The following is a 26,607-nucleotide window of genomic DNA, read 5'->3' as shown; positions in this document are numbered from 1 at the left end:
TAAAAAAGCTTCTTTATAGATAAAGAAATTTCCTATTCTGTACTGTAAGTAATATGAAATTCAGTGAGAAATATGTCCTTTTCATATTTAATTTACATAATTCATTTACAATTTCATATTTCTAATTAATGAAATTGATTATACTTAAAATTTTACAAGAATTTCGTAAAATTTACAAATAAATTTTAAACTAAAAGGCATTAAGTTTTGTGCATATCCAATCAAATATATTTGATAAAATTTCTACTAAATAATGCCATTTAATTTGAATATAATAATATGCAATATTTCGCGAAAAGAATAAAAATAAGAACCTATATCTTATAGCCAAACTAAAAACTTGATTACAACAAAAAAATCTAATAATAATTGCAATTAAGTTTTAATTATATGTACAGATTTTATAACCTTTCATCTGAGAATGAGAAGTTTACGGGAAGCCATGCACCAGCGATCATAAGAGGCCTGGAGATTAGGCCAATCTGAAGAAGAGCAACACGTGAAGTGGTGTAGCCATAGAGACAATACTTGTTCCTGCTCGTCTTCATGCTCAAGCATTCCTATCATCTCTTCTAATTCTCTCTCTAGCTCTGCCTTTTGGCTAGTGTTCAGCACAGGTATATCAGTTCCATTGCTAGCTCTGCACAGTAATGGTAGCCAAGCCATTAGCATCTTCTTCTTTGTTTGTCTTTGTTGTTCTTTCTTGCTTTCTTCTGTTTCTTCTGCTCCCAAATCTTTGGCTTGCTTGAATAGAAATGCTGCATATTTATCATCTATATAACCTTAGCCAAAAAAAGAAAATTATGGAAAAAGAACTACAAATTAACTAGAATCGGTTTGTTTTTAGAAAATAACTATAAATTAATATTTATCAACTAGAATCCAGAATCTTATATGTATGTATGATTCTATCCTACATAAAAATAGAAAAGAATATTCTATCCTTAGCAATTGCCAAAGAAGTTTAGACAGAAATTGCAATTCTATTATGGCAGGCCATTTTTGACTTTGATACCTTTCTAAATTCTACTAATTAAATTGACAATTTTTAATTTGGGAAAGAAATTTAATATCATTAGACTAATCATATCCCCAACATTAGCAAAATTGAAGCTTCTAGTTATGAAATTTAAACCGCAAATAAGGAAACAATTTACCTGAAACTTTCACCAATGAACCCTGCAGCCGCGGCTCAGCTGACAGAGCTAGCCAAGCCAAATTTGAAGCTGATGCCCACTTCAGAACAGCTTCCTCTCCGCATCCACAAGCCGCCAACTTCTGAGCCAACCAAAGCAGTTCAGCCGCCAATTTCTCCTCCAACCTGTCTACTCCATCTCTCCCTCCTCTTCCGGCCCAGCCTAGCAACGGCACTTCTTTAACAGACCGAACCACCTTCAAAACCCGGTTCAACCCGTAATGAACTGGCCAATATCCTGACCCACCACCATTTCCGATCGGGTCATTGCCCAATTCCATAACGCCCGCTTCAAGCTGATTAAGAGTCCTTTCAAAAGCCGCAGATAAGCTTTTACCATTAACTTCACGTAAAATCTCAACGTTCTCCTTCTCGTTCTCTTCTATAACCCGCTCAGCTAAAGATCGAAGGAGTTCATACTTCCTTGAGCTGACAGGGATATCATTAATCGCCGTTAAGATCTGCGAAAGTGCTCGAGCTATACCAGAATCGCTGCCGTGTGAAAGCAAGTAGTTTCCACTTTTGGTCGATTTGGTTAGGTGATTATTATCAAGATTAGGGTTTGAAGAAGGCAAGAAAGAAGGAAGGAGACGTAATAAGAAGAAAAAACAAGTCATAAGTATATAGCGAAGATATTCAAGAAATTTATATTTCTCTCCAAGATTTATTAGTGATTTATCGGCGAAGATGAATATGGGAGCGACTAAGTTTCTTAGAAGCAAAGAGGCTATGGCGGTCGGAGAGCTTTCCATCACAGCCATGAGGAAGAAGGGAAGTTGTCAAGAAGTGTATAGAATTTGTGAATGAAAATGATTAATTAATTAAGGAGATTAAGAGCGGTTTGGAACAAATAAATTTCACGGCATTCAGTGAAAATCATTTGAAAATTCAAAACCTTGTATTTGGAAAAAATATATATATATATATAAATTTAAATTTTACAAATTTAATTATATAAAATTGAGTATGCATAACTCAAATTCAACTAAAATTGATGGAATTTGTAAATAAATTCCACAAAATTGACCGTTTAAATGTTTATTGACAAAATTATCCTCTACTATAAACTCAACTATTTTTACTTTTTTTCCTTTTTATTTTTTTTCTTTGGAAAATTCTAAACCATATTATTTTTTTAATCCAATAATAACATTCGTTTATATATTTTTTTCTCCTTTTACTTTTTTTTTGAAAATTCCAAATCATTAATGACGTTTTTTTTTTTAAGTCTAATAATAACTAACGTTATTATTACGATGGTACTATAAAAACTGAGTATTATCAATTGTTTTCGAATGCAATTAAAAACAATAGTAATATTCTTAATATTTTTTTTTAGGTTCCAAATTAATAACTTAAATCAACAAAATTTTTTACATCAATTAAAAATAATTATTATAATGAATGTTACTGCTTATATAATTAATTAATTAGCTTGGAATATTAGTGTACTTATTTATATGAAATGTATTATTTATATTTTAATAAAAAAGTGGTAAGTTATTATATTGTACATGATAAATATAATTAGCGTTTGTTATTTATTTTTATTAAATTATTATGTCAAGAGTGACATAAGAAATAAAGACAAATAAATTTTTATTTAAGAATTTATTCTAAACATAATTGCATGGAATCAATTGAATTCTTTATTTTAAATTATAATATATAAAAATAACAAATCCATTTGTAAATAAATATTAATTATAATTTATTTATAAATGAATTCTACGAATCACTCATTTGTTTCGAATCGGCTGTGAACGGTAATAGTCTTGTAAATCCTTCCAAGAAAGATGAGAAAAAGGTAGTTGGAGAAGTGAAATGGGAAGGTTCTGGGCAGTTGTAACGGTGAGAATAACGACGAAGTGGGTAATTGCCGTGGGAAACGGGGAATTTTATTTGTAGAAAGTCTGTATGCGCGAGGATTTTTGTTGGATGATAGCGTGGGTTGATTTTGCGGTGGAAAATGGAAATCAGCTGATTATGTATTTGTACAACCTAGTATCTTTCAATTAATGACATATCGACATCTCAAAGCTTTTCGTTTTCCCTCCTTTTGGAAAGCCGAATAGAGAGATATAACCCGTGAATACATAATTCAAGCTCTGAATTAAAAAAAAAAAATACTAAAAATTTGTGATTTATTCTGAAGTGTGAAAATAATTTTATGGCCTTTTAAATTTTAATTTTTGACTTTCTAGCTTCCTAAATTTCTTTTTTTATTATTCTTGAATATCATTTTTTAAATTAATAATCTCATAATTCAAAAAATTAATAATCTCATAATCTCATAAGGATGCAAAGTTAAAAAGTAAAGTCCATAAGTCCACAATTTCAATTTTCAAATTTTAAAGGACCATAAAATTTTTTTTGAAATTTCAGGGATTATATTATATTTTTGGCTGTGGGATAATTGAACTAGATAATATATATGAACTTATATAGATAGCTAAATTAATAAATCCTTCTTTTAATTGAAAATAAATGAATAAAACAAATGATGAGGTTCACTTGAAAATTTCATAAGGTTTATGATTGGAATTCAATTTTTTTTTTTTTTTTTTTGAAAAATGTACAAAAAAAAGCAAAAATAATTATATTACAAGAATTAGGGATGAATTAACGATTAATGGAAACTTTTGTCCTCGAAGAGCTTCATTAGTGATACGGTGGTGGCAGGCGGCGAATCCGAATCAACAAGGAAGGACTTCAAGTGCTTACCGAACTCTTTGGACTTCTCTAGGTTCACAGCATGTCCAGCATTCTTAACCACTACTAAGTCTGCACTTCGTCCAATATGCCTATATTACAATATTTTAATTGGTTAGCCAAAACCATATTGTAATTATAATTATACATAAGAAAAGAAGCATAAATTGGAAAACCGGAAAATACATTTTAATTTTTCTTATTGTTTAAATTGATTAAAAAATTAATACAATATGCAATTTTCTGTGTAAAATTGTATCTTTGAGAAATTTTTATCATCTATTTCAAATCCAACTTTTTCAAGAGTAATTATTATACGGTTCCTATGTTTGTATCAAATATATTAATAAGGACTTCAGTTTTCAAAATTACATTATTTAGTCCATACATTATAAGTCTGTTATACTATTAAGTCCAAGATTAGTTTTTCCATTCAATGGTTGTGAAATATCAAAAATACTCTTAAAGAGAATTACCTAATAATGTAAAATTATAAAAATTGAGATCCTTATTAGTTTTTTCACCAAAACATGAGGAGTATATTGTAATTATCTTTAGGGTTACTGTAGACTTTCACAGGTACCTAATAGAAAAACTAACGGTTAGATCTTATAGTGTAACAAAATTATAATATAAGGACTGAATAGTATAATTTTAAAAATTGAAATTCTTACCCAGTGTATTTGAGCAAAACCTTAAAGACTATATTGTAATTACCCTTTCTTTTCAATTATTCTTTTGGTAGTTCACAGGTAGACTTATTCGTTATTCGGATCATAAGTCTCAATCTGTGAAGAAACTTGTGACCCGAGGAAATCAAGTTTTTGGAAATTTGACATTTTTTTTTTTTTCATGTGCCAAGCTTTATGGATTAACAGGTCTAATTACAAGATAATTATTCATACTACTAATCGATTTGATAAGAATTTAACGGTGATGGTGGTGGTACAACTTTTATTGATTTGAGTTTGATGTTCTTGTCAATTTATCATGAAAGGACTGAGCAAACTCTAAACTATATGCATGAAATATAAAAAGGATTAATAACAAAAAGAAGCAGAAGTCATGCTTCAACCTTAGTAATCTGTAAGCTAGTTCCACAGGAAAAATTTGATCTTGGTCTCCCCATATTATCAAGGTTGGCTGTTTCAATATGGAAACGATGTTAGTGAAATGATGAACAAATTTAAAAGAAGATAAAATCCAGAAAGTTACAAGAAAGTTAATTAGAAGTACAATATCCAGAATGAATGAGAGCTAGCTCCAGGTATTAATTAGAAGATAAATCATTTGAATAAGGTAAAACCTGAGTGATCTTTGGTAGATTAGAAAGCTTTCGATTCTTAAGTATTGCATGAATTAGTTCTCTCTTCTCCACTGCATATTCTGTACACATAACCTGTCCAAAAAGATCAAAAGATTACAAAGAGGAATAATGCTCTAAATTAGAAAATATAGTCAATATAATTTCATCAAGAAAATATGATAAAAAGAAAAGAAAATGCCGACTTACATCAATATAATCAGCAAGAAAGCAAGAAGGAACCCCTCTAGCAGGTCTAACAAATGAAAACTTCATCAATTCTCTTAATTTATCAGGTGTTTGAGGTAACAAAATATCAGCTGCATCATCTAAATTAGAAACTTTAAACAGACCACTTTCCATATCTTTTTCCTCCAAACAAACACCAGCACAACATAACACAATCCTTTCAACAGCATCAGGAAACTGCGCCGCCAAACTATACCCAACAAACCCTCCGTAGCTTACCCCAACAAGGCGTATTTTATGCACCCCAAGCTTCACCAGTAATTTCATCAAACACTTAGCTTGAAATGACTCATGCCTTTCTGGTCTCAACGTGTACGACTCGCCGAAAAAGAGAAGATCCGGCACGTAGACGTTAAAACGGGCGGTGAAGTGACGGAGTTGGTCGCCGTATTGCCACATTGCGTTGGCTCCAAAGCCGTGGACTAGAACAAGATTGGGTTTTGAGAGTTTGGGGGTTCTTGGTACCCAACAATGCATGTGGGTGCCATCGCAGAGATCGGTGGAGGTTGACCGCAGACCGGCATTGCAAAAGGAGTAACGGTAGAACCAGTCGCGAGAAGAGGTGAAGCTGAAACATCTAGCCATTTTGATCAAGATGGATTATGAGAAAGGAAAAAGAATTAGAAGCTGTGGATTTAGGAAGCATGGATTTCGCACAGCAGCAAGAAAATGATTGAAGATAGGGAAGATCTATGTATATACATTCTCCGAAAAGAGTGGAACTATTACAAGAATGATTGTAAGTTCTGACAAAATGAAGTTAAAATACCAATTCCTTGTTCGGTTTGAGGACAAAAATAAGATTTTTAACTATATATAGTCCCACCAACTTTAGGTGATTAGGCGCCTAGACAGAAATATATATAGTTAAAGATGTTATTTACTTTTCATTTTCACATGTTGATACAATCAAACTAATTTCTTAAGTTTAAAATAGAATTTATTTTTCTAAGATTAAATCGTTGAGAAATTTTCAATTTTTTGAATTTTTTTATTTAGTATAATCTTTATTTATAATGAGGGAAAAATTTTTAAAAATTCAACAAATATGAAATTACAATTTCACAGTATAGAAAATTAAACCAAAAGCTATTTTATAGTCTTGCAAAATTTTCCAGGCATTAGATAGATATTTAAAAAAGGAAAACATTGTGTACACATGTAAGCACTCGCATCTTTTTCCTCTTGAACAATATGCAACTTTGAGTTGTATTGTAATGATCATAAATACAATTAAAACAGCCACTGCTGTCTTTAATCTCATCTAAGAACTTTCAAAGTAAAAATACATTGAATGTGATAAAACGCTATGCACAGAACATCTCTCTCTTTCTTTTTGTTCCTTTTTTAACTCAAAATTGTAGCATCTAAAGGAAAATGCACTTTGGATTGGATCTTCATCAATGCTTATACATTTTGGCGCTGAGTGAGGACTGAGGAGGAAAGAGTGAAGCATCAACTCATCAATTTTCTCAGTCTTTTTTCAGCAAGACTAGCAACCTTATTCTGCGGCTCAAGAACAAGAGCATGCTTGAAATCTGTAAATACCAAGAAATGAAATTTCTTGTAAGAAATAAGGGAGGAAATAGAAACAAGACTAAATACAAATAGAGATATGTGCCTCTCCATGTTTGTATGGACCTAGGATTAGCATTTCACGTCTCATAGACTTGGAAGATTACCTTGTTATGTTGATCATTCATTAAATTACAGTAGCAGATGATAAAGGCTTTCATATGACATGTATGGAATTAATGTAAATTTCCTAAACTTGGAAAACACACAGCATGCACAGTTTATAACTGCATAAAATGAAGACTCGCCTTGAGCAGCCTCTTTATAGAAAAGAAGTGATTCTCTAGCTGTTCCACGCCTCAAATATGCCTTTACATTCTGCAAAGAAAGACAGATCATTGTCAATATCACCAATCAACATTTTGTCTATCTAATATTGAGTGGTAAACCTCCTAGTTAGTACTTACCACTTATGGAAGAAAAATGGGATATAAATTTCTTCATGCCCAAAACATTCTATTGCACAATGTTCAGAGAGTATAATACAACTAAAACTCCAATATCAAGGACTACATATGGCAGTTGATGGAAAGCATATGCTAGACAATTTTTGTTTCTCTTACAGATTTGTTCCCCATTTCAGATAATGTCATGATCCATCATAAAATTAATTAATTAAAAAATAGAAACAACTGCTCTAGGTTCATATTACTCCTATTTAAATTATATTATCATCCAAAAAGTCCTGAGTGAAGACCATTATAATCTAACTAAATATGTATGATGCTTCAAGAAAACAGGACTTTTTTTTTTTCCTTTTCTGTCTCCAATTGTAGTTGCTAAAAGTTTTATGGAGTAATAAAAATATTAGAAAAGAATGTTTGGCAAAGTAATCTCCCAGGTTGATCCAATCACCTTTTTATCAAGTGATATTGCCTTACTGCAATCTTCTTCAGCTTGTTGAAAGCTGCATATGTTGAAAGCAATTGGTATGTAAACAAGCAAGTTATGTACAGAGCAATGTAGCAAAAATAAAAGTTAAAATTTGACAAAATATCATACCATCCTAATTCTAAGAAAGCTGCTGCCCGGTTGGAATAATAAGTTGCATTTAACTCATTCAACTTAATAGCTTCAGTGTAGTAATTGACAGCCTTATTCCACTGCTTCCCCTTAAATGCAGCATTCCCCTGGAATGAATTCTTCATCAGTAAAACCAAAAACAACTTTATTCATTTCATTTTATCAATGTGTAATGACAAAGCCACCTAATAGCTGGTCATAAGGGACTTCCAATGTATCTCGTAGAAGATTTTGGCAACAAAGTTACGCCAAAAGAATCATACAGTTAAAGGGTCCATGAGGGTGAAAGTTGACATCAGAAATGTAAATGGAACACCTTCCGCAGATTATGCATTAAAAAACTACTAAACAGGCCATAAGTGTAAAATACACATAGACAGTGCAAAACAACCACATAAATAGGACTGTTAATACAATTATGTCCTCACTAACAAATCAGACAAAAGATAAAGCACAGCTACCTATGACAAAGCCACAAAGGAGAAATTTTCAAGAATAGAAAAGTAAGCAAAACATTTGTTGAAATGGAAGGAGAATTTTACATGGAAATTATAAATCAAATATTCCCCAAGGTCCAAGATGATCCAAAGCCATTGGCAATATATATAAAGAGAACGACAACATCAGTCCATCAATTACATAAACCCAAAATTGCATGGTTTAAAGTAGAGGGAACAAAGGAGGTAATGGTATTAGTTGTGGGTGTTTCCAATCTGCATCTTAAATATCAAATCATGCCATTCATTGGCAATTGGATAACTTAACTTCCAAATAAATGCATTAGAAGCAAATGCAAGGCCTCAATTTACAATCTGTGCCTAGCCAACAAGACACTACATGGCTATATTTATATATAAGCAGAAATTATCTGCATGAATGAATAAAAAGCCAACTTATCAAGCAAAAGTATAGTAACAGTTAAAAACTCAGTTTGGGACCTTTGGAAAGGATGGCGCATGCTCAGTGAAAGAGTTTCGTTGACAAACCATACTGTTGTTACAATCCCACAATTTTATGCATAGAACTGTAGAAAGGTGCTTCTTGAGCAAAAACAGCCCAAATTGATATTACATCAAGAGCAACTTAAATAGACTACAAGGCAGTAGAGAAAGGAAAGGGAACTAAGAAAAGGAAATGCAAACAAAACTCATTCCAAAAACTATTGGTAGGATCCTTCTTAAAAAACAAAGAACTGGTAGAAGTAAGATGAAGCAATAACGTGTGAAATAGGAAAACCAACCTTTTCTTTCAAAAGTTCAGAGGCATCAATATTTCCATTGATATCTGGTATTGGTGCTGAATTAGAAACAATGCCAACTTGCTCTTGAAGAGCTGAGTACATGTCCAAAACCGTATCAAGAACAAACTTATCAGCCCCATGGAACGAGATAAATGAAACAGAGACAGGGAAACCATCATGCTTTCCTAAGGGAATGGTAACCTGAAAGTGGGATACAAATATAAGACAATAAATAAAAAATAATGACTAAAAGCAGCTTCGAAATTAAACCGTAGAGATTAAAAAAAAAATTAAAAAAAAAAAACCCAGAAACTAATAATACCAAGTTACCTGACAACATCCAGACATGCTAGCAATGCTTGAAAGTATTAATGCTCTATCATAAGACGCTGTAGAATATACTTTCTTTGTATTAAGCTTAAAAGGAGGATCTGCAACTGTGGGAATAACTAACAACCCATCATCCTGTCAACAAAGATAAGAACTGAAACACATTACAATCATGATGTGAACATAGATATTAGACATATCCACTCATTTAACCCAAACCAACTTAAATGTTTAATCCTTGCTATATGAGATTTGCAACAAATTGTGCTTCCATATTTGTTTCCACAAGGAGGAGAGAGTTATGACACATTATAAAGCTAATTTAGTGATAATTCTAGCTTCATTTCTCTTTATATAGAATTTTTTTAATTTTTCCATTACCTACTGAATGGTGCATAAGAATCTTCTTTGCATCATGTATAAAGTACAAGACCTACTAAAATTACCAAATGTTCTAGCAATATGATGAGTTCCAAAAGTTTATAAAAGAGATCTATCTGCAATACTAAGTCAAAGTCATTTCCATGAAAAACCTTTTTGAAAGAATCAGAAACTTCATGACATCCAAAGAGTAAAGACAAGCAGATGACAACTATGGTGGCGCAGCAATGTAATGATGAAATAAAAACAAAGAGGATAGTTGCACAAGAGAAGATGAGTTTATCCTAGAAACTTCACCATAACTCCCCCCCCCCCCCTCCTCTTCCCAACCCCCAGCCCGGGTTTAAAAAATCAATTTCTGCAATGGAATGCAATCAAGCCAAAATACTAGACAAAACTACAAATAAGAAGGTAGGAATACCTTTAGGAGACTATGAAGGGCAGTTCGCATCTCAGATCTAATCTTGTATAGCATTTTTATGTTCTCATATGTAGTATTAATAGCTGCAAGAACATGATTAGAGACATCAGGTGCTAACTTGGGTTTTACCGATTTAACCCATTCTTCATGGTTTGTTTTGAATTCATATCTGAAAAGCAATATATGCAGTATAGATGTTAGTCCAAATGAAACCTAGACGAGAATTGAAGTGCAATGTGGTGGTTTCTTCCACATTCAAGGGTAGCAACAAGGGAAAAGAAAGAATTTGACATAAACCATATGAAAAGCACAAGCTTGACTTCTAGCATTAGAAAGCAAATAAGAAGCATTTATCAACAAGCCAAGAATTGTCAAACAATTTCCCACCAAAGACTTGCCAAAAGGCTACGATGCACAGAAACTTCTAGCCATGGGCATTTCCACGTTTCGAAAATGTTTCCACATATCCGTTTCCTCATATAAAATACCGTTTCTCTGAGTAAAATAATACTTTAAATGTCATTTCCCCGTATTATTTCAGCATTTCCGCATTTCTTGGTTTCCATTTCCATGCAACATAGCCAAAAGGTAAGGCATAAACCACAAATGAGGCTAACAGCCAAGCTAAGACGATGTTTGCAATACCATATGACCTAAAGTTAATGACCAACTTTCTATGCATAACTTTAACATGTCAAAATTCCATATAAAAAACTGAAACATGATTCCAATAGATATGGATGCCCCATTTCTCATAGTTGCAGTTATCCAGAAAACAAGTGATCTGGAGGTATAGGAACCAGACTAGGAGTGAAGCTCAAAATCAAAAAGTTATACTTTCAAGGACACTGAATGGTCTGCAGTCAATACTATGGAGAACCCATCTTTCAGCTGGAAAGAAAATGCATCTATTGAAGCTATCTTACGATTGACCAGTTTAGATGGAGCACAATGAGATCGCTTTTGCAGGAGAGGGATTACATCTACTCGTAATTTTAGATAGTCAATTAAGATTCTTCAATTTCAGTATAGCAGATTATACCAGGTTGACATTAATGTTTCTCTAGTTTTTTTGTACATAATTTGGACATTTGCTTTTATTCTTTAAAAAACTTATTATTCTGTCTTTTTATTGACAGTTTATTTCAAGACCACAACATCTTTTCTCACAATAATACCAAAATAGTTTTAACTTGTAGTTTTTTCGAGGCCCCATCTTATAGATCTAGCACCTCTGGAAGTAAAAACATCAATAACTTTTCAAACAAGGCTAATGGAGCCACAATACACACCCAGAGAAAGAGATTCATAAACATGCACAATTTAAAAGGAATAAAAACACTAAAATGAGCGTGCAAACATAAATTCACAATCAATATCAAAAGACTACATCAAATTTTTAAAAAAAAAAAAGTAAACTGTTCAGATACACATGCCAATCAATATAGCATTGATTTATTCAATGCACAGGCACACACATGTTGGAAAAAAGATAGTCCAAGGAAAAAAAGTTGAAAATTCTGGAGTACCTTTGTAAGGAAACCATCACAGATGAAAGAGCTTTTAAAGTAGATGTTCCATTTTGCAGGTGCGTAGATTCTTCACAGAACCCTTTTAGAGACTGTACATTTGAGGCAATATACTGGCCTAAGTTCATATGCTTCAGAGGCTGGTCTGCGCAATCAAAACAACAACATAGCAAGTTCAAGATGCATGTAGCTAGAGTGTCTCTCCTTCTCCAACCCAACAAATACACACAATTTTGAGTGGGAAATCATTGCATATCATTATTAAAATATGATAATAAACTATAACATTGAAATTACATAACCAAAACCAGATAGGAGCCTTGAAGTTGAAACTTACACCCAGATAGCTTTTCAATTGCTTTGCTAATAACATATTCAGTCTTCTGCTTAGGCACTTTAGAAAGCTGAAAAAGATCATCAGCAAAAATAAGGCGCCTTGCCCTTCTGGGTTCCACAGCATTCAATTGCAATAAAGCATGTCCAACACGATGTAATACAGAAGGATCGCGTGCAAGCCAACCTAAAACAATGTCATAGGGATAAGAAACAAATAAACAGGGAAGAAAATAAAATTTGTAAAGAAGAACAACGGAAGTCCTAAAAGACCCTAAGAACTAGTATGTAAGAGAGCTTCTACCATAGAAATGTTTTAGCAACTCAAAATGATCAAATGAGATTAGCTGACAAAAACACATGCATGTGCGAATAGGTCACTCAAGCAAGATGAGCGCAAGCATGTGCAAAGAGGCCACTCAAGTAAATATAGGCCTCGAATATTTCAATTCTTACATAGATTTAACTGCCATAGAGAAAAAGGAAAAGCAGGGGGCAGATGTGGCAGTTTAGAACAGGTAAGTACGTAGCCAAATATGTGAATACTTCTTCAATAATCCAATGAGCACAACCCCAGGATTCAATAAGCACAACCCCAGGACTCAATATATAAAAGGGCCAAGCTAAAAACCAAGCCTGATCTCAAATCTAACAATGTCAACAAGCAAAACCAAACACAAAAATATTGTATTTGGTGTATAATGCTAACCTCACTATAATGATACAAATACTGCATAAATCACATAATTCTCTTTAAGTTTGCATTGGGACTTGTCTTAGAATCCAGTCTTAATTTGCAAACTGAAGTCAAAAGCATCCCATATACCCTGAAGAGTAGGAAACTGAAAGGGCCGTAGTTCCTATTCAGCCCTCAACTGAACCCAATTCAAGCACACGCTAAATGTTCTTTCTCTCCCATATTGACAACTACTGAGGCATCTATTATAGAAAAATCAAGATCAGTCAAATCCATAAAGTATAATATTTGAATTTGACTCAATTGTAAAACGTAGCACTAAAACTCAACTAAACTCTATAATCTTAGTTTTCATCTCAAAGTCTTGAAGAAATACTCAAGACATTTGAGGTCAATCAACTCTTTGCAATACCATTAAAAACTAAAGCCAAGTTCCACAGAACTGTTAAATTTAAGTGCAACTGTGATTGAGTTCAAGCTCAAATTAGTGTTTCGTTTTCATGGTCATAAATAAATGATGAGCATAAAGCATTTATTTAAATATTACATTTTATACATAACATAAATATATTGTAAAATAAATAATCATGTAGGCTTACCAGCTACTCAAGTCCAAAAATGTGATGCTCAAACTAGACTCCAAACACTACTTTGCAAGTTGAGATCAGACAGCTTGTGAGTAAATTGACTTATTATGCTCCTAATGATAATTATCATGCTAGAATCATTTAGGAGACATCCCAAAATTATTAACCTGTGAGGCAAGTCTAGCCTTGTTTGTCAACTTTTATTTAGAACCTTGAAATGAGCTTGAATAAGCACTTGCACAATCAAATCTCGACCAACCAAACTACGAAACCTAGATATCAGTTTTGATAGACTAATTTCTACCTCTTTTTTCTACAACATGTTTACAGCATAATGTAAATATATCCATACCAACGGTGTCCAGACTTTGTGAATTCGGAATAGCTCCAATCATAGATATACTCCCATGGGATGGCCGATAACCAAAGATACCACAAAATGCCGCTGGAATTCTAATGCAACCAATTGTATCACTTCCTGCAAAATTGTCTCATATAATGAGTTTGCATAATTGAGACATAAATTCATCTACAAAATTTGAACTACACGAAATAGGATTGAGCCTAGAGAACCCTTTCTTCTAGCTAGAATAAGAAAAGGCAGTTTACCATCCTCACAAATTATAACATGTCATCAGGTGTCTGTATTTGGTAATTGTGTGGGAATGTAGTACAATAAGAATGCCAATCGTGCACTTGACATGGTGGGTGGAACAGTTTTCTCAAGATTATAATGTGATATAATTATAACTTTGATCATTTCCCGTTGAGGCCCTTAACATACTGTGATAAAAAGTATTCTTCAAAATAATTGCATTATATCACAATTTTTTTAATATTTCCTCCATTTTCACAGTTACTCACCAAATAAATTGACATCCTCATTACTAATTTTCACGCTAAGAAAAAACACCAAGAAATTCAAACTATTTTTGACATGAATGAGTTCTTCAAAAAGTTATTGAACCAAATCTTCTGATCACATAAGATCTAAAAAGAGCAATCTATAATAAACTTCAAATAATATAGGAACGTCCATTAGCCTTGGAATTGCATATCTGATGTAATTTAAATCATAATTTGGTATTCAACCAATAAACAAATGAACTTACCCAAGGCAAAATCAACAAGCTCAGCAGCAACAGCCACAGCTGAACCACTAGAAGAACCTCCAGGGACAAATGATGGCATTTGTGGATTGATAGGAGTTCCATAATGCATATTCTCACCGGTTATCCTAATATAACAAGAAAAACAAAAAGGATAAGCTCAACAAAATTTGGACAACACCAGCAAAAATGCATAGCACATAAAAGTACAAAGTGAAAGGATTTTACCCCATTGCTAATTCGTCCATTACAGTCTTGCCAACGCAGGTAGCCCCATTTTTCAAAAGAGCGGTCATTACCACCGCCATCTTCTCAGCCACGCCATGCGTTCTCCCCCAATCCGGATTCCCAAACCCCGTCACATAATCCTTCACATCAAATCTGCAACACAAACAACAATACCGCACGTCATAAACTTCAGGAAAAGCCCACACAATTTTTATTTCTTCGCGTTGAGCCTCAAATTTTTTTTTCCCCCGCTGATCTTTCTTTAGGGAAAAAACGATGAAAGAACTTATTTTGCCATCAAAAAAGTCCGAAATAAAAAATATAGGTGCTTAACGTGGAAGAATCCTTAATATACAAACAACAATAAATTTAATATACAAGAAACAGTAAGTTTAAGGGGCCAACATGTTTTTTTTTTTCTTTTTTTTCCTAAAATTTTCTCTTCCTTTTTCAACAATCCATAAACTTCAACACATAAAAAAATTTAAAAAACAAGTACTAAGTACTACATATAGCTTGAAAGAGATACATACATATCCTTGATAGAAAATGTAAGGCCAGAGAGAGATTGTTTGGCTGCGGGAGGAGGAGGCTGAGGGAAAGGAAGTATCTCGAATCTCTCCACGAACGCTCCAAAGTCTTCCCGGTTCATCAACGTCGCCTTTCGCCTCCGCCTCCGCGTCTCCGCTAGCACCACGATCCCCGCCACAGTTACGCCTATCACCATCCATACCTTCGGATTCGAGACATTTTCTTTGATCAGACTCAGTGGCTTTGTCATGATTGTAAGGAAATGTTAGAGAGTTAGTAAGAAAGTGAGAGAAATGGGGTTTAGGAAGGGTTTTAGAGAGGAGGCGGAGGGGGGCAATTTTGATCTCGGGGTTTTTGTGGGTTGATGCTATCTTACGCCGGGGCTTAGAGTTTTTGGTTCAGGTTAGGCGGGCGTCGTGCAGTTACGCGCGAATATTCTTTCGGCTTGGTTTACAAGGAATGTTTTCTATGTCGTTCCTGTTTCATTTCAATTTTTTATTTTTAATAATAAATCTACTATTTGTTTCAATTTTGAAGGATATTGCTATTTCATCTCCACATTTTATCAAATGTAACTATTTTGTACTTCCATTTCTGAAAAAACAAAATTTTATCATTAATTTTTAAATATATTAAACTATTAAGGTGATGATTAATTTGGGATAAGAATACTAGAACAATGTAACTTTCTATAATGTGTATAACGTACTTGCAGTTGATTTTCATTATCAATTATATTTCTCGATATTTAGACCATCGAACTTCCTTTAAAATATAGAGATTAAATGGTAATTTTTCAAATATTTTTAAAATAGTTCTTTAAAATTTTTTTTTTTAAATTTATTGGAGGCTTATACGGCCATAGTTCTTCCAAAATTTAGTACAAACAAATTTATTCAAGTATATTTATAACAAATCCGCCTTTTTATACTATCAATTTCACAGTGTTACTTCAAAAAATTTATTTCACTTCATATACGGTTTTGAAAATTTAAGAAAATATTAATTATATTTAAAATTTTATATTAATTTTGGTAATTTCATTAATATAACTTTCTATTTTTAGAATTCAGATTGTTTAATTTTTTTATCGTTGTGTAATTACCTTAAAAACATTTAAAATGAACAAATAAGTTATCATTCATATTTAATATATTGAATAAAATAGGAAATAAAATCTCGTATCTATATTCCATTATTATTCACTAGCACAAATCAGACCGCAAATGTAAATTTTTTTTCTTTAAAAATATTTTATTCCACTGTTGTTAAGAATTTTTATTCGAGTTTAAAATCATTTTTTCCTTTAAATCTAGAATATAATGTTTCTAGCTTCTCCCGAAAAATAACTCGAAAAAAACACTAGATAAATAGATATTTTTAAGTTATTTTTCTTTTTTATACACACATTTTTATATCGAGTTAAGGATTATTCAATAGCAGATACTCCAAATTTGAAATTTTGCACCTTGTATATAAAACTGACTCGAAGATGTATTTCAATCGCACTGATCTAATCACCTATTATTTATGAGATGAATCCATTAGTTTTAGCTTTTATCGCATAACGATATTAATGGTTCATTAACACATAATGCAAAAATCATATTTTTAAAATAATTAATTTTATCAAAATTAATATTATCTTTTGTCATTTAAAAATTTTTATAAGTGATTTAAAATATTGATACTCATATGACTTCACCTTTAATATAAAAAAATAAATATCAATACCCATCATAATATCACTGCATAAGTTAATAAGAATAATTTTCATTTGTTTTCAAAAATAATTTATTTATTTTTAAATATTTTACAATGAAAATATTTTATTTAGAATGTTTTCTAAATGCTCATTTTTATGCTATTTACTTATTTAGTTGTAATGGTGAAAATTAATTTTAATTTACAAATTTATGAAAATAGTTAGAAATTAGAATTAAAAGGCATAAATATGATAAAGTTGTAGTAAAGCAATCGCGATTGACCAGCGGTGGAGCCGAAGGTAAAAAATAATCAATGGTGATAGTTGGTGGTGATTAATATAGCAGCCAATAACTTGTAAATTAATAATTTTGACCTACTATACATAATATTCTAAATTTTGTAGGCTTTTGCATTTCATTCCATTTTGATATTTTTATCAATTTTGTCTCATTTCGACATTTTATAGCAATAATACTCTTATTTATAATTAAGAATGAAATTATAAAAAGAAATCGACTTATCTTTCTTAAAAAAATTAATAGTAAAATGAAATTTTAAATATCATTTGAATACCAAATTATATTTATATCTAGTTGGTTACATATTTATAAATTTAAAAATGTGATATTTAAGATATGTGAAATTAAAATATTAATAAAATATTTATTTATTTTTTATTAATTAATAAAGATTTAACTATATGATCAGTCTAAAAAATTGCTATAATCACGATAGTTTCATCTTTAAAAGTACATGATGTAAATTATATTCTATTAATTTAATTTTATACCATATTTGAATTTTTTTTTGGTAAGGAAAAATTATGCTATTAAATTATTAATTAGCACATTTATATTAAAAATTAATATGTTTAACATTATTTATTTAGATTAATGAATTTTTTTTTCAAATTTTTATCGGTTAGACATATTTTTTTATTTTCAATTTCATACTTAATTATAATTGAAAATACTTTTGCCATAAAAATCAAAATTAAAGTAAAATTAACAAGAATTAAAATAGAATGAAATTACAAAAATATATAAAATATGGAGCCAGTAATTTAAATTTATAAAAAATAATTTTATCAATTTCTAGAAAATCTTTTATAAAATAGTCATTCTCCAAATGATTTTTAGTTTTTTCCTTTTATCAAAAAATATTTTTCATTAATTATTTTTTTTATCACTCAACAAGAAATGGAGCCTAAATTATTTGTTATTCTAATTGGAAAGAACATTAAGATTATTCGAATTTTCTAAGAATAAAAAAGTGATATAGGCCGGGGGGAAGGGAAAGAAAAGAACAGAACAGGAAAGATACTTGCAAGAAAGAAGTAGATTGTCAAAGCTTTAATCAAGAACCGGCAAGCAATGGCAATGGCAATGGCAACATGGTAATCTCCGATACAAAGCAAATCTTACCTAAGCTATGGATGTCCGTTGCGCAATTAACGAATATGCCACCAACACATATTGTCTCTTCTGTTTTTGTTCTTTTATTCGTTAACGCGTGTAACTAATTTCTATTCTACGTGTTTCAGCTCTTCTCTATCCAAATGGCCCAAACCCAACTCCACCTTTCTCTCTTAGAACAAAACCAACCAGCCTTTACTTGTTCTTGATTCTTGAAGGCTTATAATAATTGTGATCAATGGCGTGGAATTTGAGAACAAAAGGTTTTGAGATTGGAGAAAGATTGGTTTATACTAGTGGAAATGGATTCCATTGGTGGGATGAGATCGATCAGTCTAAGGATTGGCAAAGAGGCATTTTCTACTTCTTGTCTGTTTCCTATGCATTGGTCTCCATTGTTGCTCTGGTGTGTTTTAACTTTCCCCTTCGCTTTTGTTTTATTTTATTTTTTTAATGTTTGTGGCTTTTCTTGTTGATTCTAACTAGTAATGATGGGTTTACCCTTCATTTCCATTTTCTTGAGTTGTATTATTATGCAAAAGAAAAAAGAGTAAACTTTTTTTTGTAAAAATCTGTTTCTTGATTTTCTATATTTATTGAAATTTTGTTCTTATTATCACTTTTGAAAGTGTCAATTAATGAAAGGTATAGTCTTGTGACTTGTAAGATATATATACTTGAGAAAAATCATTAATTGGTTTTTGGTTATTTATAGAATGGACATGTTATATATATTTAATTAGAGAAAAGTCATTTTCAATGTTTAACTAATTAACTAACCTTATCTCAGGTCAAATTCAACTGGTTATATATTTGTTTCTATATTGCATTTACTAGGAAATATTTGAAGGCACTATTGTAAAGTTAAGCAAAATCTGCCTTTTGGCAACAATTTTCTTAGGCCTAGTGGAACTAGTAATTCCAAAATGTTTCTGTTATACATTCTTGATTATGTCTCCATGATATAGTTATTACTGTATTCATAATTAAACACATAAAAGGTGTTGGACGAGCTGAATAGCTTGAGCTTGTCTTGCTCTTTGGTTTAAGAGATTGCATGCACTCTTGCCTCTTAATTGAGCCAAGCTCAAACATATGAAATTGTACATTAATCTTTAACCAATTTACTCTTGTTCAGTCCACAACAGAAGAGAAACCTTGATCCGATTACTTTTTTGTTTATTCTTTATAATTTGCTAGAAAGATTCTTCGTCTTCCTTCAGTACATATAATCTTACGATCGACCAAGTTGTGATTCATCTTCCGATGGCATTTGAAGTAGGCATGTTTGCTTCTGAGAAGATATGTCTAAATCTAATGAATTCTCCTTTTCTTATTAAATTTTCTTTCCCTCTTTGCTTTGTATATTAGTTGACAGCTTTCTTCACGAGTTGACTATTCATATAGGTTGTTTTGGGATTATTTCATTGAAGATCCTTTTTTATTAGGATTCCAGAGATAAATATATGCATTCTTAATGTGTGGGTGTATTTCTCCATGTACTTTTAAAGAACCTAATAATTTTTTAAATTTCTTCTTCTTTTTCTTCTTTGGTTATTTTTTATTTTGGAAAACTTCAATCCCATGTATTAGTAAAATACTCAACTTAGTGATGCCATCATGAGGATAACGCCCTGTTGCATTTTCATAGTATTGAGGCTAAAATGGACTTATGATTGTTGTATTTGTCCTTGGTCTTGGTTTATGACCTTTCTTTAAATTTATTATTTTCTTGCTATAATATTTATGGAAATGATAGCCGGTATATATTCTTTCTATTTTTTTTCTTTTTCCCCCTATTTACACTCACTATCCTCCTGATCCGGAAAAGAACACAGCATATGTTTTCAATAGCACTGATGTTGTATAATTTTCAGCTACAACTTTTCCGCATCCAATTAAGAGTACCAGAATATGGATGGACAACGCAAAAGGTTTTCCACTTGATGAATTTTGTTGTGAATGGATGTAAGGGCCATGCTTTATTTATCACAGATTTGCCTTAACAAGTTGTTTAAGCTTGCTAAAACCAAACTTCTTTTTGACAGTGAGGGCTATCCTCTTTGGTCTGTATAAGGATGTGTTTCGTGTTAGACCAAAGGTAAGTTTCTCTTTTAGATATCTAATTTTTTGAGCTCATATCTCTAAAAGAAAAGTATGTAACATCTGCTCACTCCTTGTATAAGACACCAGTTTCATCTTCTTCATAATCACTGCCATCTTCTGGCTTGGAGACTAAAAATAACAATTATTCTACCAGATGAGATTACTAAGCTTGAATGTATCTGGACTTTGTAAATGAATTTATTCATGAAAATTTTCGATGATATAATAAATTACTTAGGTGAAAAATATAGGTATATTTATTATTTCGTGGTATAACTTCCAGGTGAAAAGTGAGCTGTGTCTCTCTCTTTTTTGTCCTAATACATGATTAATCTTGTGAAACTTATATGTGTGCCAAGGAGGTTGACAGGGTAGTCACATAATGCACCAGATAAAATGAAGAAACGTATATCTAGTAAATTTTTCGGCAACCTGTTTTCCCTGCTTTTCAGTTTCTCTAAAGCTTCTTTGCTTTATTTTCTGCTTTCCTGAATTGAAAGTGAATATGATTCTACAATATATGATTTCTTAAATGGTTAATCCAATTTCTGTTGCACCTCACTTAATCTTACTTTTTTCATCTGCATTGCATCAAACATCATCTCTATGCAGGCCCTTGAAATTGTGCTTCTGGATCTTCCTAGTCTTCTATTCTTTTCGACATATACATTATTAGTCCTGTTTTGGGCTGAGATATATCACCAGGTATACCAGTTTCATTTGTTTCCATGAATTTCATGTTTGTTGCTATCTTGCTTCAACGAATGCTGACAATTCCTAATGTCGTTGCTTTAGGCAAGAAGCCTTCCCATTGATAAACTCAGGCCAACTTATTACATCATCAATGGATTCATATACTTCACGCAGGTGTGAAACAATCACACAATTCCATAATTATTAGTTACATCTTGGCTCCAAGGAAAATAGGCTAACCATATTTTTCAAGTTGCTCTTCATAAGCCTTTGGTGGATGCTTAATTATTCTGTCATGATGACAGGCATGTATCTGGATATACATTAGATTAAGCGGAAGTCCAATGGGGGAGGAACTAGCAAAACTCTTTTTTTCAGGTCATTTTTGTCAGCAATGATCAAAGTGATATTTATTTTTCCTCAATTGAGTCTTCGTATACTTGTTTTCCTTCATTTTTCCCCATATCATCTTTGTGATCTAAACTAGTGATGTGATTTGAACTGTAAATCTTATGGGCTTGCATATAGAATTATAATAGGTTAATGATGAAGCCATCAATTCGACCAGTTCAGTAAATTTCTAGCAGGTTGTTCATATATATGAGGGAAAATATTGACTTTTTTTTAATTTCCTCTGTAGTAATTTCATTCTGCATAGCTCTGGGATTCTTGATATATGGTGGGAGGTAATAGTTGGTGTCAACCTTAGAAATTTCAACGTTTCTTATTGCAAATGTATATGATACTCAAGTTGGTTTTGGCTTTTAGGCTGTTTGTCATGCTGAGGCGATTCCCCATTGAATCTAGAGGTCGTCAAAAGAAGCTTTATGAGGTTTGTACCAGAGGCATCTATCTTCTTTGTGCTATAGCTCAAAGTTACCCATCCATATTATAGTATTTTCAATGAGTTGAATTTTAAATAATTCTGAAAAGATTTTGTCAAAAGAGTAGACAAGGACATTTCTTCTGTTAAACATGTATTCCTAATAATTTGTTTTCTTGAAGGGTAATGTTTTTCAATGAGATTGAGAGCTTTGCTTTCCCCTTCTTAACTGCTTTAACTTTGATAGAACTGAACTCTTTTAACACTTACTCTTTACATGGTTGGTTAATATTCAATTCTCTCTGATACTTCTTTGCATCTTTGGGTATAAAAACTCTGAATGACCAACTCTTTTAAATGGCAGGTTGGATTTGTGACTGGAATTTGCTTCACTTGTTTCTTGATAAGATGTTTTGTGGTGAGTTCCATTTGACTAGACTTTTGCAAGTTTTATTTTAAAATTTTGCATATTCGGGTGAAGACATTTTTTCGGTCTATGTTTTAGGTTTGCATTTCAGCCTTTGACAAGAAAGCTGATCTTGATGTTCTAGATCATCCTCTTCTTAATCTTATTTATTACATGGTAAGTTTCGTCTCCCTATGGAAATAAAATCTTTCATTATTGTACATCCTTGCCTTTACCAAATTAAACCAGAAGTGGTGGCAGATTATCATAACAAATTCAAATGGCAAATATTTGACCATTAAAATACAATTTGGCTCATTCTTGCATGGGGAAGAAAAATAATTCCTTAACTCGTTTGTTTTAGAATATACAAAAATGAAATGCTTATCGATTTAACAAAAAAACTAAAAGAAAGAATAGCTAATCATCAAAAGTTTAGAACAATACCTCTGCTTCCATTTAAATTATGAAACAGCTAGTCAAAGATTTCTAATAGCATTTTCTTGGAAAATGTCCTATTGGATCATCATCGCATTCAAAAACTATTAGGTAAACAGGACAGAAATAAGATTTTGCATTCTATACATTTTGTCCTCATATATTTTTCTTCGTTGTTTTTCTTTTTCCCTTAAATATATGCAGTTGGTGGAGGTTGTACCGTCTGCTATGGTGCTGTTCATCTTGCGGAAGCTGCCTCCGAAGCGTATCTCTGATCAATATCATCCCATAAGATAAGCAGTCGCACTGTGTTGCAAGCATTATCAAGAATTAACTGTTTCAATAGATTTAAGACCAAAACAAAAAGGAAAGCTAGAGACGATTCTTTGATTGCTCAAGTTATTGTTCAATTTTTTACACTTTCAGCGGAACTTACATCTCTCTCTCTCTCTCATGTATATTCTATTCTGAGTACTTCACAGTGTACTTTTGTGTTAAATGCACTCTTTTGCTGGATTAGTTTATTTGGAGGTATTATTCAAATTCTGTATCTTACCTGTCCCTTATTTTTTTTTTACTCATTTAGGTTTGCTTTGCAGGATAAGACATGAGTTATTTTGATTTAATAATCCTTGTTTCCCCTTGAATTGTTTTGGCCTGGTTTCTTAAAATTCAAAATGAAGGATCTTCGTAGTAAACAGGACTAGCATACAAAGGAAAAGAACAGGAAATGAGAGAAAAAATGCCTTTCATTTTTATGCCTATAGGCAGGCATCTTAAGAAAAGTGGCCTGGACAACCAGAAGGTCCAGAATCCTTATTTGCACTTTAATCAATCTTCACTGTGCTTCGATTAAAAGTAGCAAATTCAAGAATTTCTGGGTTTTTTTCAAATTTATCCATATTTTCTCTGGACAAGCTTATCCATGCTTCAATTCCTTGCCCATCAATAGTATCCAAGAAAATGACACCATTTTCTTGCTCCATTACAGTACTTACCCAAATGGGCTTTCCCCAACCAAAATCAACTCCATAGAAAGGAAATCTACACCAACTGCTAAAATTTAACTGTTTAACCTTATAATTATTGCCTGGCTCTTCCACTAATTTTTTCACAAAATCAAACCATTTTCCTTCTGCGTGAAACTTTCTCACATACCCATCATCTAAAACCCCAATCGACTTGCGAATTTTTCTCACTAGTTCTCTGTAATCTGTTGATTTCTCTATTGCAGATTTTGCTATTGCTACCTGACAGATATTTCCTATACACTGTTGTGGTAAATTTGGATTCAATTTCTTTCTCAAATTTACAACAGTTACTGCTACATGAGAGTCAACGTTTTCTTCGCTTTCTCTTGCTGCAGATATAGAAGCACCCCAAATAAGTGCAGAAACTGCCTCAAAACGTGTCGGTTGATCAACAGAAACTCCATTGCTAATCATTTCTCTTAGTGCAGCAATCTTCAAACCGTCGAACAAAAACCTCTTAGTCACAGTTTCAGGTAATAACGAACCTTCAACCCATGATAAACCTTCTATTTTATTATTAACAGGAGGAAAAAGACCAGTACGGTCAAAGATTATGCCATTAGAAACACTGTTAGTCGCACAACGAGCAATATTACCCCAAACTTCAACAAAAGAAGCTACTGTTGATGCATCAGCAATCAAATGCTTAATGCAAACACTAATAACTATCCCACCAGAAGTAAAATAATTAACTTGAACAGAAACTATTTCTTTTTCAGCAAAATTCTCATTTAGCTTACTAGGTAAAAGCAACCGCAACAATTCAATTTTAGATTGGTTAAGTACCATAGACATGTCACCAACAATGTTTGCTTCAACAAAACTTGCTCCATCATCATTGCAATCAATAAAAGAACCATTTATAGCTTTTCCTGCGAGAGGGTAGAAATGGGTTAATGTTTCTGATAATGATTTCTTGAGCTGAGTTGATATTTGGCTAGAATCTTGATTATGGGATGGTGAATAAAAAATAATAACAGGAACATAGCATTGAATAGCTAATTGATCGATAATGGAAAGCTTGTGAGTCTTTAGGTGGTCTGGTGTTGGACAAGAAGGTTTGATCTTTTCTTTGGAAATGATTTGTACTTCCATTTTTTCTTTCTTTGTTTTAGTTTTTCAAAAGAGAACTGGCTTAAGATCCTCAGCCTCCTTATGCCTATAAATAACAGTTGGGTGTTTTTTATTAGTAAATAATATTTCTTTGCTTTTGAACATACATATTTGTTTGACATTGAACTAGAAAGATCCTCATATATACATCCTCTTATAACAAAACAAGCCGGCTCTTGACATTTCTGGTCGTTGATTTTTTTAGATGAACATTTGGGATGACTGGCTCCATGCTGATGTAATGTAACCATATACATCCACTTCTCATACACACGGGTAAAAGTTTCTTTTTATATAATTCCACGAGCTGTCCAAGTCTATGTCTGTTTTTACGATCCATGGTAAATCGACTAATTCCACATGCCTTTAGAGGCAAAGAGACTAACCGGAAAAGTTTGCGTTGTGGAGGATAAGCATAGTGATCAACTTTTGCAAGTACTCTTTATTATGATTTACCTGCATCCAGATTACACATGGTTAATTGTTGATTGCCGTTTAAAAAAAAGGTCACATATTTTTACTATTTTGTCCATCTTTTTTCCCAATATTCTCATACACCAAATTAATAGTGATTGATATTAAAAGAAATCTATTTTTATTGCATACCAAGATATAGCCTACTGGTAAATACATATATCACCTCATATCTTCGTCTATTACTATATGCCATTTTCTTAAAAGATTAAGTTCTATTAGATAGTTTTTTTCAATTTTATATCTACTAAACTCTTTTGCCCCCTATTTTAGTTGTAAATTAATGGATATAAAATTATTAAGACTGAATTAATTAGATAAAATAAAAAATAATTTAGCTAAAATTAAGAAGTACTTTGTTATTCTTTTCATTCTACAAAGGTAAACTTACTTTTCTTTTTTATTTGTATCAAGGTTCGACTAAATCCAGCTTATGGCTTAGTCACAGTTAGAACTTTTCACCCCTCCATGCAAATGTATTTAGTGGGAATAGATTCAGCTAGGACTTTTCACCCCCTCTATACAAATGTGTTTAGTGGGAATAGAATATGAGAGCTCTTTTCACATGTTCAGCTTGCGTTGTCAACTGAGCCACAATCAATAGGTTAATAGACAATTTTTTTTTTTATTTTGAAAGCACATTTAATTTCTTAATTTTCTAATATTAGATGCAATATCTAGAAGTATAGCATGATTGGAGAATAGAGCGATTCAACTCAGCAGAATGATATTGGAAAACTCCCTATTTAATATGCTTAAAGTCATCCAAACACATCAACCGGCTATAAAGCTAATATTTCCATTATATAAATTGAGTGGTCGGCTCAAAATGTTGACTTTTGCCATATGTCCTTAACCTTAATTGCAATCTTATCTCTTAATTATATGAGAAAAAGTACGACTCATATCTTTATTAATGAGATTAATCTCGTTAGATATAGAAAATGTACAACTCTTA

At 32.0% G+C, this 26,607-nt stretch overlaps 5 protein-coding genes across 7 annotated transcripts; 1 reads left to right on the top strand and 4 right to left on the bottom strand.

The window, feature by feature from the left end:
- Nucleotides 1-301: 301 nt before the first annotated feature.
- Nucleotides 302-2,067, bottom strand: LOC105631579 (1,8-cineole synthase). The gene is made up of 2 exons (XM_012213746.4): nucleotides 1,158-2,067; nucleotides 302-758 (listed from the first exon to the last, which is right to left on the bottom strand). The coding sequence occupies exons 1-2, from the start codon at nucleotides 1,954-1,956 to the stop codon at nucleotides 412-414; spliced, it is 1,146 nt and encodes a 381-aa protein (XP_012069136.2). The 5' UTR covers nucleotides 1,957-2,067; the 3' UTR covers nucleotides 302-411.
- Nucleotides 2,068-3,763: 1,696 nt separating this feature from the next.
- Nucleotides 3,764-6,305, bottom strand: LOC105631716 (alpha/beta-Hydrolases superfamily protein). The gene is made up of 4 exons (XM_012213888.4): nucleotides 5,421-6,305; nucleotides 5,214-5,306; nucleotides 4,983-5,050; nucleotides 3,764-3,999 (listed from the first exon to the last, which is right to left on the bottom strand). Exons 1-4 carry the CDS (start codon nucleotides 6,042-6,044, stop codon nucleotides 3,825-3,827), a joined length of 960 nt encoding a protein of 319 aa, XP_012069278.1. The 5' UTR covers nucleotides 6,045-6,305; the 3' UTR covers nucleotides 3,764-3,824.
- Nucleotides 6,306-6,551: 246 nt separating this feature from the next.
- TOC64-V (translocon at the outer membrane of chloroplasts 64-V) lies at nucleotides 6,552-15,873 on the bottom strand. 2 transcript variants are annotated; one of them, XM_012213745.4, is made up of 13 exons: nucleotides 15,446-15,873; nucleotides 14,913-15,065; nucleotides 14,688-14,812; nucleotides 13,928-14,053; nucleotides 12,296-12,478; nucleotides 11,959-12,103; nucleotides 10,430-10,598; nucleotides 9,628-9,762; nucleotides 9,298-9,498; nucleotides 8,037-8,164; nucleotides 7,890-7,941; nucleotides 7,283-7,352; nucleotides 6,552-6,997 (listed from the first exon to the last, which is right to left on the bottom strand). In XM_012213745.4, the coding sequence occupies exons 1-13, from the start codon at nucleotides 15,691-15,693 to the stop codon at nucleotides 6,915-6,917; spliced, it is 1,818 nt and encodes a 605-aa protein (XP_012069135.1). In that variant the 5' UTR covers nucleotides 15,694-15,873; the 3' UTR covers nucleotides 6,552-6,914. The 2 variants fall into 2 exon arrangements, 1 of the variants encoding a protein (XP_012069135.1); XR_002284100.3 differs by lacking the exon at nucleotides 7,890-7,941 and having other exon boundaries at nucleotides 6,979-6,997.
- Nucleotides 15,874-18,390: 2,517 nt separating this feature from the next.
- On the top strand, nucleotides 18,391-23,581 carry LOC105631577 (tobamovirus multiplication protein 1). Of its 2 annotated transcripts, XM_037635239.2 has the most exons (12): nucleotides 18,391-18,546; nucleotides 18,694-18,971; nucleotides 20,443-20,533; nucleotides 20,614-20,666; nucleotides 21,284-21,376; nucleotides 21,467-21,538; nucleotides 21,670-21,742; nucleotides 22,005-22,050; nucleotides 22,133-22,196; nucleotides 22,552-22,605; nucleotides 22,693-22,770; nucleotides 23,236-23,581. In XM_037635239.2, the coding sequence occupies exons 2-12, from the start codon at nucleotides 18,804-18,806 to the stop codon at nucleotides 23,326-23,328; spliced, it is 885 nt and encodes a 294-aa protein (XP_037491167.1). In that variant the 5' UTR covers nucleotides 18,391-18,546; nucleotides 18,694-18,803; the 3' UTR covers nucleotides 23,329-23,581. The 2 variants fall into 2 exon arrangements, with proteins under 2 accessions (XP_037491167.1, XP_089578654.1); XM_089722528.1 differs by lacking the exon at nucleotides 18,391-18,546 and having other exon boundaries at nucleotides 18,580-18,971.
- A 94-nt stretch (nucleotides 23,582-23,675) lies between these two features.
- Nucleotides 23,676-25,182, bottom strand: LOC105631715 (epi-neemfruitin B synthase L1AT). Its single transcript, XM_012213887.2, has one exon. The coding sequence runs from the start codon at nucleotides 25,155-25,157 to the stop codon at nucleotides 23,859-23,861; it is 1,299 nt and encodes a 432-aa protein (XP_012069277.1). The 5' UTR covers nucleotides 25,158-25,182; the 3' UTR covers nucleotides 23,676-23,858.
- Between the last annotated feature and the right edge of the window lie 1,425 nt (nucleotides 25,183-26,607).

This window comes from Jatropha curcas, chromosome 6, assembly GCF_041381405.1.
Source record: "Jatropha curcas cultivar XTBG-Jc1 chromosome 6, XTBG_Jcur_1.0, whole genome shotgun sequence".
Taxonomy (NCBI): domain Eukaryota; kingdom Viridiplantae; phylum Streptophyta; class Magnoliopsida; order Malpighiales; family Euphorbiaceae; genus Jatropha; species Jatropha curcas.
Note: the sequence above shows the minus strand (reverse complement) of the source record. Positions and strands in the feature narration are given on the sequence as shown.

Excerpts from the sequence above, each read along its gene's own strand:
- LOC105631579 (XM_012213746.4), bottom strand. The coding sequence starts at position 1,956 with ATGGCTGTGATGGAAAGCTCTCCGACCGCCATAGCCTCTTTGCTTCTA. Across the intron at positions 759-1,157 it reads TTCATTGGTGAAAGTTTCAG|CATTTCTATTCAAGCAAGCC; the intron begins GTAAATTGTTTC and ends ATAAATATGCAG.
- LOC105631716 (XM_012213888.4), bottom strand. The coding sequence starts at position 6,044 with ATGGCTAGATGTTTCAGCTTCACCTCTTCTCGCGACTGGTTCTACCGT. Across the intron at positions 5,051-5,213 it reads ATCTACCAAAGATCACTCAG|CCAACCTTGATAATATGGGG; the intron begins GTTTTACCTTAT and ends ATATTGAAACAG. Across the intron at positions 4,000-4,982 it reads CTAGCTTACAGATTACTAAG|GCATATTGGACGAAGTGCAG; the intron begins GTTGAAGCATGA and ends ATTGTAATATAG.
- TOC64-V (XM_012213745.4), bottom strand. The coding sequence starts at position 15,693 with ATGACAAAGCCACTGAGTCTGATCAAAGAAAATGTCTCGAATCCGAAG. Across the intron at positions 8,165-9,297 it reads CTGAACTTTTGAAAGAAAAG|GGGAATGCTGCATTTAAGGG; the intron begins GTTGGTTTTCCT and ends AATTCATTCCAG. Across the intron at positions 6,998-7,282 it reads CTATAAAGAGGCTGCTCAAG|ATTTCAAGCATGCTCTTGTT; the intron begins GCGAGTCTTCAT and ends TGGTATTTACAG.
- LOC105631577 (XM_037635239.2), top strand. The coding sequence starts at position 18,804 with ATGGCGTGGAATTTGAGAACAAAAGGTTTTGAGATTGGAGAAAGATTG. Across the intron at positions 22,051-22,132 it reads TTCTTGATATATGGTGGGAG|GCTGTTTGTCATGCTGAGGC; the intron begins GTAATAGTTGGT and ends TTTGGCTTTTAG. Across the intron at positions 22,197-22,551 it reads GTCAAAAGAAGCTTTATGAG|GTTGGATTTGTGACTGGAAT; the intron begins GTTTGTACCAGA and ends TTTAAATGGCAG.
- LOC105631715 (XM_012213887.2), bottom strand. The coding sequence starts at position 25,157 with ATGGAAGTACAAATCATTTCCAAAGAAAAGATCAAACCTTCTTGTCCA.